The 15,762-nt window shown below is 30.5% G+C and overlaps 9 protein-coding genes across 9 annotated transcripts; 4 read left to right on the top strand and 5 right to left on the bottom strand.

Moving 5' to 3' along the window:
• Positions 1 to 591: 591 nt before the first annotated feature.
• PPL_06101 (uncharacterized protein) lies at positions 592 to 882 on the top strand (the record flags this gene model as incomplete). Its single annotated transcript, XM_020576968.1, has 1 exon — positions 592 to 882. One exon carries the CDS (start codon positions 592 to 594, stop codon positions 880 to 882), a length of 291 nt encoding a protein of 96 aa, XP_020433380.1.
• A 380-nt stretch (positions 883 to 1,262) lies between these two features.
• On the bottom strand, positions 1,263 to 2,309 carry PPL_06100 (uncharacterized protein; the record flags this gene model as incomplete). The annotated part of the gene is made up of 1 exon (XM_020576967.1): positions 1,263 to 2,309. The coding sequence occupies one exon, from the start codon at positions 2,307 to 2,309 to the stop codon at positions 1,263 to 1,265; it is 1,047 nt and encodes a 348-aa protein (XP_020433379.1).
• Positions 2,310 to 3,246: 937 nt separating this feature from the next.
• On the top strand, positions 3,247 to 4,281 carry PPL_06099 (calponin homology domain-containing protein; the record flags this gene model as incomplete). Its single annotated transcript, XM_020576966.1, has 2 exons — positions 3,247 to 3,530; positions 3,561 to 4,281. 2 exons carry the CDS (start codon positions 3,247 to 3,249, stop codon positions 4,279 to 4,281), a joined length of 1,005 nt encoding a protein of 334 aa, XP_020433378.1.
• Positions 4,282 to 4,403: 122 nt separating this feature from the next.
• On the bottom strand, positions 4,404 to 6,898 carry PPL_06098 (uncharacterized protein; the record flags this gene model as incomplete). Its single annotated transcript, XM_020576965.1, has 6 exons — positions 4,404 to 4,944; positions 5,027 to 5,394; positions 5,459 to 5,786; positions 5,845 to 6,000; positions 6,061 to 6,332; positions 6,395 to 6,898. The coding sequence occupies 6 exons, from the start codon at positions 6,896 to 6,898 to the stop codon at positions 4,404 to 4,406; spliced, it is 2,169 nt and encodes a 722-aa protein (XP_020433377.1).
• A 1,083-nt stretch (positions 6,899 to 7,981) lies between these two features.
• PPL_06097 (uncharacterized protein) lies at positions 7,982 to 8,918 on the top strand (the record flags this gene model as incomplete). Its single annotated transcript, XM_020576964.1, has 4 exons — positions 7,982 to 8,013; positions 8,378 to 8,662; positions 8,836 to 8,860; positions 8,913 to 8,918. The coding sequence occupies 4 exons, from the start codon at positions 7,982 to 7,984 to the stop codon at positions 8,916 to 8,918; spliced, it is 348 nt and encodes a 115-aa protein (XP_020433376.1).
• Positions 8,919 to 9,344: 426 nt separating this feature from the next.
• PPL_06096 (uncharacterized protein) lies at positions 9,345 to 10,023 on the top strand (the record flags this gene model as incomplete). Its single annotated transcript, XM_020576963.1, has 2 exons — positions 9,345 to 9,831; positions 9,908 to 10,023. The coding sequence occupies 2 exons, from the start codon at positions 9,345 to 9,347 to the stop codon at positions 10,021 to 10,023; spliced, it is 603 nt and encodes a 200-aa protein (XP_020433375.1).
• A 115-nt stretch (positions 10,024 to 10,138) lies between these two features.
• On the bottom strand, positions 10,139 to 12,319 carry PPL_06095 (LMBR1 domain-containing protein; the record flags this gene model as incomplete). The annotated part of the gene is made up of 6 exons (XM_020576962.1): positions 10,139 to 10,524; positions 10,601 to 10,878; positions 10,968 to 11,539; positions 11,565 to 11,819; positions 11,903 to 12,118; positions 12,254 to 12,319. 6 exons carry the CDS (start codon positions 12,317 to 12,319, stop codon positions 10,139 to 10,141), a joined length of 1,773 nt encoding a protein of 590 aa, XP_020433374.1.
• Positions 12,320 to 13,224: 905 nt separating this feature from the next.
• On the bottom strand, positions 13,225 to 13,938 carry lrrA (leucine-rich repeat domain-containing protein; the record flags this gene model as incomplete). The annotated part of the gene is made up of 2 exons (XM_020576961.1): positions 13,225 to 13,662; positions 13,750 to 13,938. The coding sequence occupies 2 exons, from the start codon at positions 13,936 to 13,938 to the stop codon at positions 13,225 to 13,227; spliced, it is 627 nt and encodes a 208-aa protein (XP_020433373.1).
• A 103-nt stretch (positions 13,939 to 14,041) lies between these two features.
• On the bottom strand, positions 14,042 to 14,850 carry PPL_06093 (leucine-rich repeat domain-containing protein; the record flags this gene model as incomplete). The annotated part of the gene is made up of 2 exons (XM_020576960.1): positions 14,042 to 14,361; positions 14,400 to 14,850. The coding sequence occupies 2 exons, from the start codon at positions 14,848 to 14,850 to the stop codon at positions 14,042 to 14,044; spliced, it is 771 nt and encodes a 256-aa protein (XP_020433372.1).
• Between the last annotated feature and the right edge of the window lie 912 nt (positions 14,851 to 15,762).

Below are 15,762 nucleotides of genomic sequence, written 5' to 3'. Positions count from 1 at the left end.
ATAACTTGAATAACTGATTTACATTTATTTGATCATTTCATACACTAACTAACTTTAATTAATTAGGAAAGTGTGTTTGTGTTTTTGTGTCTTTTAATTTAAATGATTTTTTATTTTTTTTTTTTTACTTTTCCAATGAATATATCAGAGACACCTAAAATTGGAATGCCGTTACCTCTGTTGGTCAAAACAAATTCAAATCCATGATTTTTCTCTTTGATATTAAACAATAAAATATCACCTGATAATTTTTTTTTTGTTTTTTGTTATGCCAAAACAATCTTTGAATAATGAGGTTGTTTCCTGCTGATGTAATAGATCTTGGTGTGAGTGTTGAATTTTTTGATATTTATATTTTTTAATTTTTTATTATTAAATTAATAGAATACAAAAACTCTCAAAAACCAAAAAAAAACAAACAATAAAACGCAACAAAAACAACAATAAATTCCATCTCACAATTAAAATCAAAAACAACAACAACAATTATTATTTATTTGTAATAATAAAATATTAAATTAGTTAAAAACTAAATACTATAATAATACTTTTTCGATACATAATATACATATACATTTAATATAATATACAATGGGTCATCATCATCATCATCATCACGGTCATCACGGTCACTACGATGTAGTCTACACTAACCCGGTCTACCCAGTCGGATACGTTCCACCACCAGTCGTAGCCCCAATCGCCCCAATGGGATACCCAGTCGCTCCAATGGTTGCACCACCAGTCGCTCCAATGGTCGCTCCAGTCTACCCAGCTGGTTACGTCTCCCCAGTCGTACCAACCACCACCATCGTCTACGAAACCGGACACCACCACCACGGTCACCACCACCATGGTCACCACCACCACGGTCACTGGTAAATTGTAGCATCTTCTATCAGTAGAAGTAGTAGTGTAGTCGGTTTTTAGAATAGTTAGAACAATATAAAACAAAAAAAAAAAAAAAAAAAAAATACAAAAGTAAATAATATAATGTGTAATTAATACAAATCAAATTTCCTTTTACCAAAAAAATCAAACAAAAAAAAGAGTTTATTTTCTTTTTTTCTTTTTCTTTTTCTTCTTTTTACTTTAAACAAGTAATAACAAAACAAACAACAATAATAAATGTATTGTATTATAATAATAAAACAATTAATAAACTAGTAGTAGTTTATACTCTAGCTTAGCTTGCGAGTCACTTAATTATAATTTGTATATTCATTTAATTTGCTATTTATTTAGTTAGTTTGATTATTTAGTTATTTTGATATAACGATAACTCCTACTTGATTTGGATGATATGATCTTGATTCAATCTTTAAATTTGCTTTCTCAATGAGTTGCTTCCACTCGCTATCGGTTCTAAGCTTGCCGTTTCTGATACAGTGCATCATGTTGAGATCGAGTACCGCTCCAAAACTCATTTCGTTGCTTTCAGATATGTAAGGTTCGACCAAGAAGAACTTATTTCTGGTGGATTTCAATTTGCTGGCAATGTTGGTGAGTAGTTTCATAATGACAGAATCATCAAGTTCGTGCATCTGGAAACAAGAGAAATAACATTGTTCGGTGGTCTTAAAAGATTTCGTCCAATCACCAGATTCCTCTCTGTATCTGGCGGTAGTCGCTTTTGTCAGATTCGAAGCGTTGTCAACATTGACTCCATATTCAATCGATGGATATTTCTCGAGTAGTCGCTTTGTGAGATGTCCACCGTCACCGCCCAACTCCACGAATGTCTTGATTTCATAGCGTGACAAATCAAAGTCGTCTACAAACACGTTGGTAGACATCTTACGGCCGATCGCCACCGATTTGTTGTACATCGCCATGATCTCGCGCACCTTGGGAACGAGATTCAGCATCGAGTAGGAACCGACTGGCGACGGTCCCTGAGGCGCACCCATCGTGATGGTATCGGAGAGGTTCTTGAATCCTGAGAACACCATTGGACAGGTCATGAATTCGACAAGTCCGATTATTCCATTTGGATCTTCGAGAAGACGCGACGCCTCGGTGTGGTCATACATTCCGTCGTTGCCATCTTTCGACACCATCTTGAAAATACCTTGTGAAGCGAGCGCTCTCATCGTTCTCTGAAGGAAATCCGGATTTATTTTTCTCTCTTGAGCAATCTCGAAAATAGATCTCGGTCCTTCATCAAATTCCTTGTAGATCTCTAATTTAATCACACTATACAACGCGCATGTCACCAAATAAGAAGATGCCGTTCTCATTAGGATTCCTTCCGGTGTCATTTTCAAATGTGATGGTAATGTTGAATTTACTAATTCAATTGTATCCATTTTTCTAATTGGTTTCTTTTAATTTTTTTAAATAATAATAATAACAAATTATAAAATATAAAAAAGATTTTAAGAAATAAATAGTAATAGAAATAATAAAATAAAAACTATAACTAAATTATATTATTATAACTTTAATTTTAATATTATCATTATTAAATACATTTATAGATAAAAAGAATGTTATTCGCTTGAATATAGTTTTAACCATAAAAATCTTCATTGGTTTGGAAGTTTAGGAGTATTTTATTTATTGTTTTATTAGTTGTTCGTGTGATGATTCTAGTGGTGGTGGGTGTTAATATATAGTTTTTCAATCATCACTCGACCATTCTTACAATATAGTTAGTAATAAAATACAAAGAGTTTGTATTTTATTTGAGTGGGGTAAAACATTTTATCTTGAATATTATTCGTAGTTTAAAATCTGTAAATCTACCTATTTTGGATAAATAATTTTATCATGGTTGATGTTTGTAAAGAAAGAAGGTTTACAACAACTATCAATATATATAATACTATATTAGCGTAAGGGATAAAGCTAATATAGTATATAGAATAGTAAAATATAAAAGTTGATTGAAGAGTTTAGACAATTAATACTAAAGAGGTTTTTATGAAACGAATTATAAAAGAATTTAACTGATTTTGATTGAACTTTAAAGTTGTAAAGGTTAAAATTTTTTCTGTTTCTAACAATCATTTATTTAGAGTTACCCAAATCAGGGAAGAAAATATAAAAAAGGATTGAAAAAAAAAAAAACATGGATATTAATGAAGAAAAAAAAATATTTGCAATGCATTTTTTGTTATTTTTTTTTATGATCTTGATCAGTTCAGTGTTATTTTTAATTTGATGGTAGAATTGAAGTATTGTTATAGTAGAAAATAATTAGATTAGAATAATTAGAATAATTTGAATAAATATTATTATGAGATGAGTGAAAGTAGTAGATTAATAGCAGAGAAACAACAGAGACTCTATCAACAGCAGTTCGAACAACAACACAAACAACTCTCTGTGAAACAGTTGATCGAATTTATATTGAGAATCAATCTCGACAATGATAGTCTGTATCCAGCGTTACGCGATGGCAGAATTCTCTGTCGAATTATGAACACCTTTCATCAGCCCGCCGACTACATTCACTTTAGTGATTTCGAACCATTACCAAAGTTTAAACAAATCGAAAATATACAATTGTTCTTAAAGAAATGCAGGTAAATAGTTATTAGTTAATTAATAATCAGCTTTGTTTCATTCATTCATTCATTTGCTTATTGTTATCTATATAGATTATATGTACCTGAAGATCAGTTGTTTCATCCTAATGACTTGTTGGAGAGTGCCGATCTTCAGCAGGTACTCAATTGCCTCTTGGCATTGTTTGATTACTTTCAAGACTATATAAAGAATGACTTGTATAATATGAACTATTACAATGGTGTGGGAGGTGGTGCTAACTTGAATCGAAGTACAACAGGCACAGATTACTATTACAATGCCAACGGCGGAATATCTTATTTCTATCCATATTATCAAGTTGATAATGATAATAATAACAATAGCAATAATAATAATCATTCACAACAACAACAAGATATGTATGATCAATCATCATCTAATAACAATAATAATAATAGTGAAGATCAATGTATAATACCAAAGAAAGGATTGAATGGTTATATTTTAGATTGCATCATCGGCACGAGAAAATATATTTTAGCACCATTCTTTATATGTGTAGCACTAGGTTTCGGTATCAAAATGAGTCGGACTACCTTTATAAAGCTATCGAATTTCATTGCGAAGCATCCACCTTCAACCATCAAAACCAACATCATCACACCAACACTCAATATATTTTCAATTGCAAACATCAAACAATTTCTATTCGATCTAAACACTCAGCTACGAGACTTTATCAATGATAGCATTTTACCTTCTATACCAAGAATCAAAATAAACTGATAATATAATAATAATAATAATAATAATAATAATAATAATAATAATAATAATAATAATAAATAATACTCCTCTGTATAATTATGTTGTTTATATATATGTACAAAATTGTTATTTATTTAAATTTACAATAAAGAATCATATCTTGGTCCAATATTTATGAATGAACCAACATTTGATGACATTGATGTGAATTTTCTCTTGATTTGAGAATCGCAACAAACTGCACCGAGGTCATAGTGTGGAACCAAGTTGAATCGGTTGTCTTGCGATAGTTTCTTTTCTAGATTTTCTTTGTTAAAATCCGGTCCGTACGGTACATTGGCGAATGGGTTCTTCAAGAAATCGTAGATGTTCTGATCTCTTGCACCGGATGCCAGCAAAGTAAGACCGGTATTGGAGAAGTGTGGATGGAAATCCTCATTATCAATGAAGAAATCGTATTCTGGTGAAATCACAGAGAATCCTCTCTCAAAGTATTTAACCATACGATTCTGGAAATGAATGTCACCGTGAATCATCCAAAGATACTGAGAAACCACATTCGCTCTAAAGTTCATTGCTTCCATCGACCTATACAATCCATAGACTTCCGTTCCATCATAGGCAAAAGTACAACTATTAATATCACATGTTACAAGAATATGTTCGATACTAATATATGGTCTATAGTTTCAAAAATGTAATAAATAAATTAGTATAAAATATTCTTTAGATTTTTGGTATGATAAAAAGATTTATAACTTACTCTAATTGGAATGTAATATTTCTATATGGATAGTGACAACAGATTGATATTATGTTTTTGAAATTGTGTACAATGGTTGGTTTAGAGTGAATCGGTAAACTTGAGTAGTATTTCAATATCTTTGAAGTTATCTCGACTCTATCAATTCCATAGAAGAAAACATTAATGTCACCACTCTCATGTTTCTCCATGTCACCTGTTAAGCAGGCAGTTAAAGTTGATCCAGCAACCACTGTATTACTCCAATCGAAATCATCATTGATTACATCCTTTGAGTAAATCTTGAAATTCTGCTTGAATTCATCCTTGGTTACTATCGAAGGTGACCCCAAATCCAATTTATTTGGGATTTCAAAAATATAGTCATTCTATAAAAACATAAATATTGTTAGAAATTTCAGATATATTTAGAAAACTAGAATTTCTACTTACATCTGATATTGGTTTCCATTCTTTTAATATAAACTTATCATAGTTGTCATAAACATTCATTTTGAAAGAGTTGTTGTAGGTTGGTACGAATATACTCTGGGATATTTCCTTTTCAAAACTAAAAGCAAACCAATGATCGTGTTCAATTGCAGAGTTGATAATTTGGAAATCTGATGGTTTCTTGATTGATCTATTTCTAATTTTCGATAAAACAATTGATAGGGAATCAAAACCATTGGGTGTATTATCATTTAAACAGTCAAAAATGAACTCTTCCAAAAGACTATCAGGTAGTTTATCAATATATGAATCTATTTTTTCTGGTGATCTATAAAATAATTTGTTTTGTTAGAATTTTTTAATGGATATTATTAAATCAAACTTACATTAAAATATTTTGTCTAAGTGCACCAAATAATATTTTTGATAGTTTGGGAATTCTAATTGTAGGGGCTTTGTTACATGGTAGCTGACCAAAGAACCCATCTGTAGGTAAGAAAGGATCTTTCTGAGGATACTCTTTTCCCGTCAGCTCGTAGAATCTATTTTTGTTTTTGAAATGTTAGTTTTCTTTTAGAGAATCAATATTAATTTAAACTTACTTATTATTAAATTTATTGATACATTCTGCCATATCAAAAGAAATATATTCAAATCGTTTATATGGTGAATATTTGTCATTTCCTTCAAAGTACATGAAAGAAAATGATTCGGACAGATTCCTTTTCGGTACAAATAACTTTACTATTGTCTTGATATTGGTTTCCTTGTCTACTTTATACAAAAAAGTTTCATATTTTACTTTTGATTCTGGATCTTGGTAACCATCGCTTTGGAATAAACAATTCTCATTAAAATACATATTGTAATAAACCTATAAAGATTGAAAAAGTTAGTTTCTAACCATTGTTTGAATTATTATTTTTTTATATTTACATGATTGTCTAAACTAGATTGTAATGCGCTAGCTACTTTACCACTTCTATCATATTTCTTGATTCTCTGGATTTGTGGGATCTTTATTATTCTCGAGTTAATGATTGACTCTAGGAATTCTCTTAGGTGACCTATTCCAATCAGATGAAGTTTGTATTGAATATCAGGAATGTTGTATGTAAGATCGACAGGCATTTCGAAATGGTTTCCAAGTAGAGAGAAATGAGAAAGTTTACATTGTGAAAATTCAAAATCCGACAAAATCGATTTGATTTTTTCAATTCTCATATCGACACTGATAGACTTATCATTGTAAATATTGTAACACTGTAGCCAATTCTCTCTAACCTTCTTCTGTTTTTCGATTTGCTCCTCCGACATTGAATAGCTAACAACTACATCACCAACAATCGAGTGGTAATCGTAGTTGTCTTCTTCAAAGGGATTGTCATTGATATTTTTTGATAATACCAATTCTTTTAAATTTTTTTGAAAAATTTCCATACTAATGTGGTGTTTTGTTTTTTAAATATATAAGAAACAAAAAAACTTTATATAAAGATATTAATTAATAAATAGATATAATAGAATAAGTAAATAGATAATATAATCTATACGTGAATGAAATAAATATATATATAAATAGTTTTTAAGTAAGAATATTATGAATGACAATAATAATATGAATTTATTTAGAATAAGGAATATTCTACTTGAAGAATGGACTTTGTACAAAAAAAAAATTGTAGAGTAGTACAAAAAATATCTTGTGGGTGAATGGTTAAAATTAGATCAAATGATGTGGTTGATATCGAAATATATACGTTAGACGATAATCCAAAATTTAGTTGGAATACTAGCTTTATGAGATGGGTTGATGAAATAAAGGGTTTAAAAAATTTAATAAGATCTTTAGAGATTTATCTCTTTAAATTTAATGATATACATTTAAATAAGTATGTTATGAATAATAAAAATATATATATTATTTGTTATAATAGTTATAATGATTTAATAAAGATTGATAGAAAATTAAATCAACGATACTTTATATCAAAAAAAACAAAGATTGTTTGGAATTGGAAAGAGAATATTCTAAAATTTATCAACTTTTGTTAGTTAATTATTAAGATTGTTATACGGTTTATTATAATTTATGTTTTCATCTTCTTTTTTATCTATAAGGAGTACGAAGTCTTCTAATTTAAAGAAAAAATCAGACATCATTTGGGTACCTATTTCCAAATATGGAAATTAAAAACAGTTCAATGTCGAATTTAAATTAAATTGAGAGATTTTACAACGAATATTAGATTTTTCCTTCACGGTTTTTTTTATTTGTTCAGAAAATTTAAATAAATTCTTGTTTGATTTATTTTAAGTTTAATAATAAAAATATTTAGAATTTATTTGAATTTTATTTATTACATTCAAAAATATTATTTTTAAAAAAATAAAAAAAAGAAATATTAAAAATACAAAAAAAAAAAAAAAATTGAGGGGTGTGTTGTTGGCACCCCCAAGAAAAAAATAAAAAAATTCAAATAAAAATTTAAAAAAAAATAGACAGTTATGTTGAACAATAAAATGAGAATCGGTACCAATCAATTTCATTCTATGTAATTTAATAAAATTAAAAATAAAATCAAATAAATTAATTATTAGATTGAATTATTGTTGTTGTACATTTTTTAGTAAATTTATGAGACTTTATTAAGATAGTAGAATTACCAAATATATAAATTAACTTCTTTTGAGTCAACATTTGTATCATTCATCTTCTCTTCTCTTCAAATAATAAAATAAATTAACTATTTCAAAAAAAAAATTATTATTATAATTTATATATAATGAAAATCTCATTAGTAATTTTAATGTTATCATGCTTTTTAGCTTTGGCCTTTGGTGTTTCCGATAAGGTAGATGGTGGTAGGCTCCGAGCTCGAATGTTATATGGGCACCATCCGCCGAATTCTGTCAAAGACAAGGTAAAGTTTTAGTACCACAAACCAGAACTGAATGTGCATACTGCAAGGATCCAGACACTCAAATCTATTGTTTTTGGTTGCCAACCGAAGAGTTTTGTGCCAGTCAAGGTAAAGTCTTGGTACCACAAACCAGAACATCATGTGGATATTGTGCCGACCCAACCTCTGGTACTCCAATCCAATGTCTCTGGGCCCCAACCGCCGAATTCTGTCAAAGACAAGGTAAAATCCTGGTACCACAAACTCCAACAAGTTGTGCCTATTGTGCAGACCCTAATATGTAAAGAAATCAAATTGAATTTAACATAATTTAATAAATATTAAAAATTTATTATTTTCCATTTATAATTAAGGAACTTATCCTTTGATTTTTTTTAACAAACTATTTAGTATTTTTTTTGTATTAAAAGACATTTCTCTTAAGATTGAAAGTTTGAATTTTTTAAATTATAGTATTCAACAAATCTATCAAATTAATGTAAAAAATTACCAATTTATTTATAATTATCCATGATTAAATTATAAATAAGGACTAATAAGAGTTCATTACTATCCAATCATTTAATAAAATTATAAAATAAAAGATCAAATAATTTTGTACGTAGATTAAATTTTATTATTTGACAAAATTAAGTTAATAGGTAGTTAGATAAAGAATTCAGTCCAACATCTCGAATTTTATATAAATTAAATATTTATAATTTAACTTTTAAATTAAATTTCTCTCAATAACAAATATCTGAATAACTTTTCCCATCATTCAAAAGGAAAAAATGAAATCAATCTCCTCCACCAAATTTTAAATATATATAAAAATAAGTATAAGTATAAAAAATAACTAGTTTGTGATGAGTCATCAAAAACATCAATTTAAACACATTCATTAATAATTTTTTCAAAAAATTTAAAAAAACCAATATTGTTAACCATATTTATTTTCACAAAACTATGAGAAATCAGATATGAAAAAATTAAACATATTGCTATCGGTGTTACTATTGTTGCTAGTGGTAACCATTTCATCTTCTTATAATCATAATCTTCATCGTAATCCACGTCATGATAATATAAATGTTGATATTAACAACAACAATAATAATAATGTAGATATTCCAAAACAACAACAACAACAACAACAAAATGTACATCATCACCATTCTTCATCTTCATCTTCTTCATCGTATAGTTATTCATCATCATCTTCATCCTCAACACGTAAAACAGTTAGTTCACATACAGAATATCATAGATCTTCAAGCTCAACTCAAAATACAAACAACAACAACAATCAACTACCTGATACAGAAGAACTAACAAGTGTAGTTACAACATGTCAAGATGGTATTTGTGAAACTACCTACAATGTACATCCAATCAGCAAGCATAACTATAGTTTCAGTGCATCCAAATCATCGAATGGTGTAACTGTTTCCTATACAAACAACAATGGTAATTAAAACCAAAATCGATTACTAAGATTAAAACAATAGTTCATTTAAAAACTAATATAATATCGATTTGTTAGGTGATGAGCAAATTAAAATCAAAGGAGTAGATACATCATTGGTATCAGACAGAGAAAAACAAGAAATGATTAAAGCATTTAGAAAAGAATTAAAAGTTCCTGGATATGCTGAATAAATTGAAAAACAAAACAAAACAAAACAAACTTCAAAATAAAAAGAGAGAGAAGAGAATAAATAATACAAAGTTATTTGTTTTTTGATCTAAAATTAAATTAAATAATTATATACTATTAAAATTTATTATTATTATTATTGTTATTTCTTATAAGTTTATCACGATCGTTTCTTCCGAAAATCGTGCTCATACTTGGAAATCCGTTGAATGATGATTTCAATCGAGATTCGCTTTGTTGTGGTGATTGTGTCGATGGAGTGTTGTTTGCACTGCCTGTGCTCTGTCCTAGTGCGTTACCGCCACTCTTACCGTTGTAGGTATCGAGTGTACCCGATTCAATATCGTCATTGAATTCATCGTCAAGAGTATTTCTAAGTAGAGTATAACGTTTGTCATTGTTTGAACTGAATCTACTGTTGCTACTGGACGATGCTGTATTTGACCATGGATTTGATCTATCGATTGCAGCTGTCTTTTTAGCTACTTCTCTTCTTCTCTTTTCTATATAGATTTTATCAACAATAACAAATATATTAGTTTATATCTAAATCTAAATCTTCTAATATTTTTTTCTTACCATGTTCAAGTATCATCTTTCCTTCATCTATATTCTCATGTGAAAAATCATTGTCGAATCTGAATCTGGTAATGTTGAGACAGTTCATCAGTCTAGAGTAAAGATTGAATGCAGTTGCCAACACTACAACTGTAATGACGATTGGGAAATAGATATAAAAGTATTGTCCTAAAAATGGAACAAAGTTTGACTCACCCATAACATCTGTGAATGTTGTCTTTGTTTTAATAAATGTAATGAAATTATAACATAGAGGTGCTGCCAATCTGCAAAGATAACTATAATTAATCAGATCAACCAAATCAATCCAATGAACGTTGTTTAGTAAATTAGAAAACACTAGTCGATCGATCGATTGATTACTTACGCTGCACTAAATAATATTGAATTGGAATCTGAATGTTGTCCAGAGATGAGACGATAGTAATTGAAAATTCTGATTTTGAAAAGTGTAGAGTAGGTTACGAGTGCCGCATAACCCAGTGGGAAGAATAGGACGATTTGGATGCCGAGATTGTTGACATCAGAGTGCAAAACGATGTTGGAGAGGATGGAGACGTCGGTGCTCTTGATTGCAACGGAGATCTCTGACCACACCAAGATGACTGAGCATATGGCAAAGAGCAGTGCAACAAGACGGAACACTGGCACCTCGAGATAGGTGAACCAAATCCATTCGGCGCGATCGAGTTGCGCTGCGAAACGACCGGTTCGCGCATCTTTGAAACTCCAGTGGATCGTTCGATCGAGACTGGCGCCACTCGCCAAGATGTCCTCGAGAGCATAGGCCTCTTCTACGCACTGGTTGTAGAGCGATTCCGATCGATTGGCGTCTTGTACCGCCGACTTTAAACGGCTGTTCAGCGCCACCAGTGTGGAATAGGTAATCTCACCGGTACCCTCGCCAAACTGAATGGTCGAGTACAACTCTGGTGGACACTGCTCAATGATGATCTGTACGTACTTCTCGTAGGGATCGTACTTTCTCGTCTTTTCTGCCACCTTCTTCACTTGCTTCATCGTGGCGAACAACTCGTCGCTCGCCTTCTTCTTCTGGTGCTGCAGCGAGCTGACTTTGAACTGCAGGTGTCTCAGTACCAACTGGCGATTCGCATTGTTCCACAGACTTCTCGGTGTCTCGACCAGTCCGTAACCCATCAAGATGATTACCAAGATGATACCCCAAGTGTTGGCAGCGGCCATTGCATAACCGACCATGCTTGACCAAACGAGATGCTTCACTGCCAGCAGCCATATCATAATGATGAATCCAATGACAACGAAAATGAGATAGAGATATACATTCTCACGAATCGATCGCTGTATTCTTTCTGTCAGTTTAAAGTCACCTGCCAACACCAACGATCCCAAAAATGGATAGACCAACCACGTCAATAACAATGTACCAAAATAGAATGTCTGATAGAAATAATATAAAACATCGCTTGAAACATATGACCATGGTGCACGTTCACATTGATTAACTCCTTTCGATTCTAAACAATCTCTATATTGTGTCTATAAATATACATATTTTAAATAGATAATGATTGATATTATCATTGCGGTCATTTGTTAAAGTCAATATTTATCGATTGTATTTGATTTGATTTGATAGAATCTCTCTAAAGATAGATAATATCGAATACATACAGCTAATACATCTATTGGTACTAAACAAACGATACCAAAACACATAAACCATCCTATCCATGACATTATTAATACATACCTAAAATGATACAAAAGTTAATATATATATATATGAATTAAGTGAATGATAATGATAAATTAACTAACTTACAGAGGTGTCTTTTTTAAGGAAATATATCTATGAATTAATTTGGTTGTTCCGATTGCCACTGCAACCATAATCAATACAAAGATTGCAATCATCTTTATAAAAAATATATACTATACTATACAATACAATACAATACAAAAACTATTACTAAACTAAACTAAACTGATTATCTTATCTTCTGAATAGGATTGAACGAATGAATATAAATTAATTAAACTTGTTATGTTAAGTTATGAGTTGTCAAATGTTGGTTGTCTATACAGTAATAATAATATAATTGTATTTGTATCGTATCGTATTGTATGTTATGCTTGTTTTAAAATAAATATATAAAAATAAAATAAAAATTTAATAAATAAAAAAAAAAAAGAGAAATGATTGATTAAATGAATAAAATGATTGAATAAATGAAAATGATGGAATGAAACAAACAGTAGCAGAATGAGTAAAAACTACCTGTAAAACAAAGAACCAAAAAAAAAACAAAGTGTATGATAAAAAATGGGGGGTTTTGTCATAACAATATTATTATTGTTGTTTTTATTTTTCATTTTGTTTTTTTTATAATTATCATTTGAAAATTCGCAAACTTTGTCAATTTTTGCCAGCTAGATAAATATAGTAAAATTTTCAATGAATATCATGAAACACTATCTCAAAAGAATTGAATTTAAGCAATCGTATGTAAATTCAATTATTTTGCTTCAGTTTACTACAAAAGTGAGTAGTTACTTTCCCTCATTATTAAATTACCTTGGTTATTATTATTTTATTTTATTTTATTTATTTATAATTATAACTATTATTTTTTTGGATTTATTTATTTTTTATCTTTTTCTTCTGTTTGGATCTCCAAACCTGAAACCTTTCCTTTACGTCCTTCCTTTTCAAACTTCTTTAGCCATTGGATGATTGCTTCGGTACCCTTCATAACGACTGGGTTTGGTGGCAATGTCAATGGGTTGTGGCTGACGTCGAGTACGGTCATGGTGGTCAAGTCACCAAACTCCCATGGCAACTCGGTCAACATGTTGTGTGACAAATCAATCTTGGTGATAGATTTCAATCCACCCAATGTATTTGGAAGCTCGGCAATCTCATTGCTCTTTACGTCCATAATTTGCAACTCTGAGAAATTACCGAACGACGCTGGAATCGCTGTCAATTTATTGGCAGAGAAATTAACCTTTGTCAAACCTGTAAGATTTCCAATCTCTCCTGGAATTTGTAATAATTGATTATTGGCACATTCCAATTCCTAAAAAAAAAAAAAAATGAATGAAAAGAAAATGAAAATACTGTTAATATTATTTCTTGTTTAAAGAATCTTACTATTATTACTTACTTTTAATGAAGTTAAAGTACAAATTTCAGCTGGAAGTGCAACTAAACGATTACCAGAGAGTGACAGTTTTTTCAAATTTACAAGACGACCAATCTCTTGTGGTACGTTATCGATGAGTAACATGTTGTTACGGAGATCGAGAGTTTGGAGATTTACAAGGTTACCGATTTCACGTGGGACAATCTTCATGTTGTTTCCGTAGAGATCGAGCTTCTGAAGGTTGATCAGAGTACCGACGTCGTAGGGGATCTCTTTGAGTTGTGGGTTGTCACGAATGTCCAATTCCTGTAGTTCAGAGAGCAATCCAATACCCATTGGCAAGTGAGAGATCTGTAGATTTCTGATGCTGAGCTTCTTGAGTGCACGCAAGTTGGCGAGCGATGGCACGTATTGGAGAGGTGGGTTCACCTTGAGGTCGAGGTCGGTCAGTGAGATCATGTGGGACAACTCCTCTGGGAGCATCTGAAGCTTGTTGGAGCTGGCGTTGAGTGTGGACAGTTGACCGAGCAGACCGATCTGGTTTGGCAATGTAATGAGCTGATTGAGCGAGACGTTGAGCTCCTGCAACTTGATCCATCCAGAGATCTCGGCTGGCAACACCTTGAGCTGGTTCTTTGAGATATTGAAAGTCTGGAGGTCGTGCAACTTGCCAAACTCCATCGGGAACGACTGGAGCTGGTTATCGGAGAGATCGAAATACTCGAGATGCTCCAAATTCGACAAGTCCACTGGGAGTTCGTCCAGTTGGTTACCAGAGAGATCGAGCTTGGTCAGCTGACGTAAGTCACCGAGTTTAGCGGGCAGCGGAGTGCAGAACAACTTGTTGTTGTTGAGGAACAACTCCTTCAATGATTTGATCTGTCCGACTTCGATTGGGATCGATGTGATTCTGTTCTTTGATGCATCCAAAACCTCGACATTCACCAACTTTCCGATCTCCTCTGGGAGTGTAGTCAAGTCGTTCTCTGCCAACAACAATTGTTTGCACAACAATGTTCCAATGGTTGGTGGCAGTTTATCGATTTCCATCTTTCTCAAATCGACAACTTCTCTCTTTCTGTATTTCGATGATTTCAATTCAGATGATAAATTTCCACCCATTCTTTTTGCTTTTGCTTTTTTATATAGTTGTTATTATTAAAAAAAATTATAAATTTTCCAGAAATGAAATTATTTATTCCAATTTTTTTTGTTTTTTTTTTATTTCTTAATAATAAATAATATATAATATATATAATACAAATTTGTTTGTTTTAAAAAAAAAAAGACTAATAATTTAAATTAAAATATAATTAGTTTATTTATTTTGTTATTGTTTATTGTTATTTTTGTTGAGATAGATAAATGATTTTGATATGATTCAAAATTTAGAGAAAAGAAAGGTTGAAGTAAGCTGTTGAATTGTGTGTGTGAATGTAAGAGTGGAGTGTGTTTTTTTTATATTTTATTTTTATTTTTATTTTTTGATTTTTTAAATTTTTTCTTTTTTTCTTTTTTTATTGATTTTTTTTTTTTTTATTTCATGTGGATGTTATTGTTGGTTTTGGATAATAATATCATAACACATTTTTTTTTTGAATTTTTCAATACCAAACATGTGGAGGTGTATGGTCAATATTTTATTGAAAGTTTTTAAATGAAAATATCAATCATGTATAAATTAAGAATGATATGTTTTTGGGTATTCGATTAATATTATCATAAACAAATACTACAAAAAAATTAACAACCAAAATAAAAAAGAAAAACCAAAAGAAAAACAATTTTCAATGTCACAGGCTTGCATCGGATTTAATTGATCCAATTTAAATCCTCACACACTCGATGATAAATACGATACAAATTGTGTTATCGTTTATTAATTAACTTGGTTTATCCGAAAAATAAAAAAATAAAATATAATTGTAGAGATAGAGTATTTTGATATGTTTGTTTGATTGATTGTGATGTTGATTAAATATTAATCAATGATTAATTACTTTCTATCTACTATACAACAACTAGTAACCAAAA

Source organism: Heterostelium album (assembly GCF_000004825.1).
Source record: "Heterostelium album PN500 unplaced genomic scaffold PPL_contig13, whole genome shotgun sequence".
Lineage (NCBI taxonomy): Eukaryota > Evosea > Eumycetozoa > Acytosteliales > Acytosteliaceae > Heterostelium > Heterostelium album.
The sequence above is the reverse complement of the archived record's forward strand: the minus strand, read 5'-3'. Positions and strand labels throughout refer to the sequence as shown.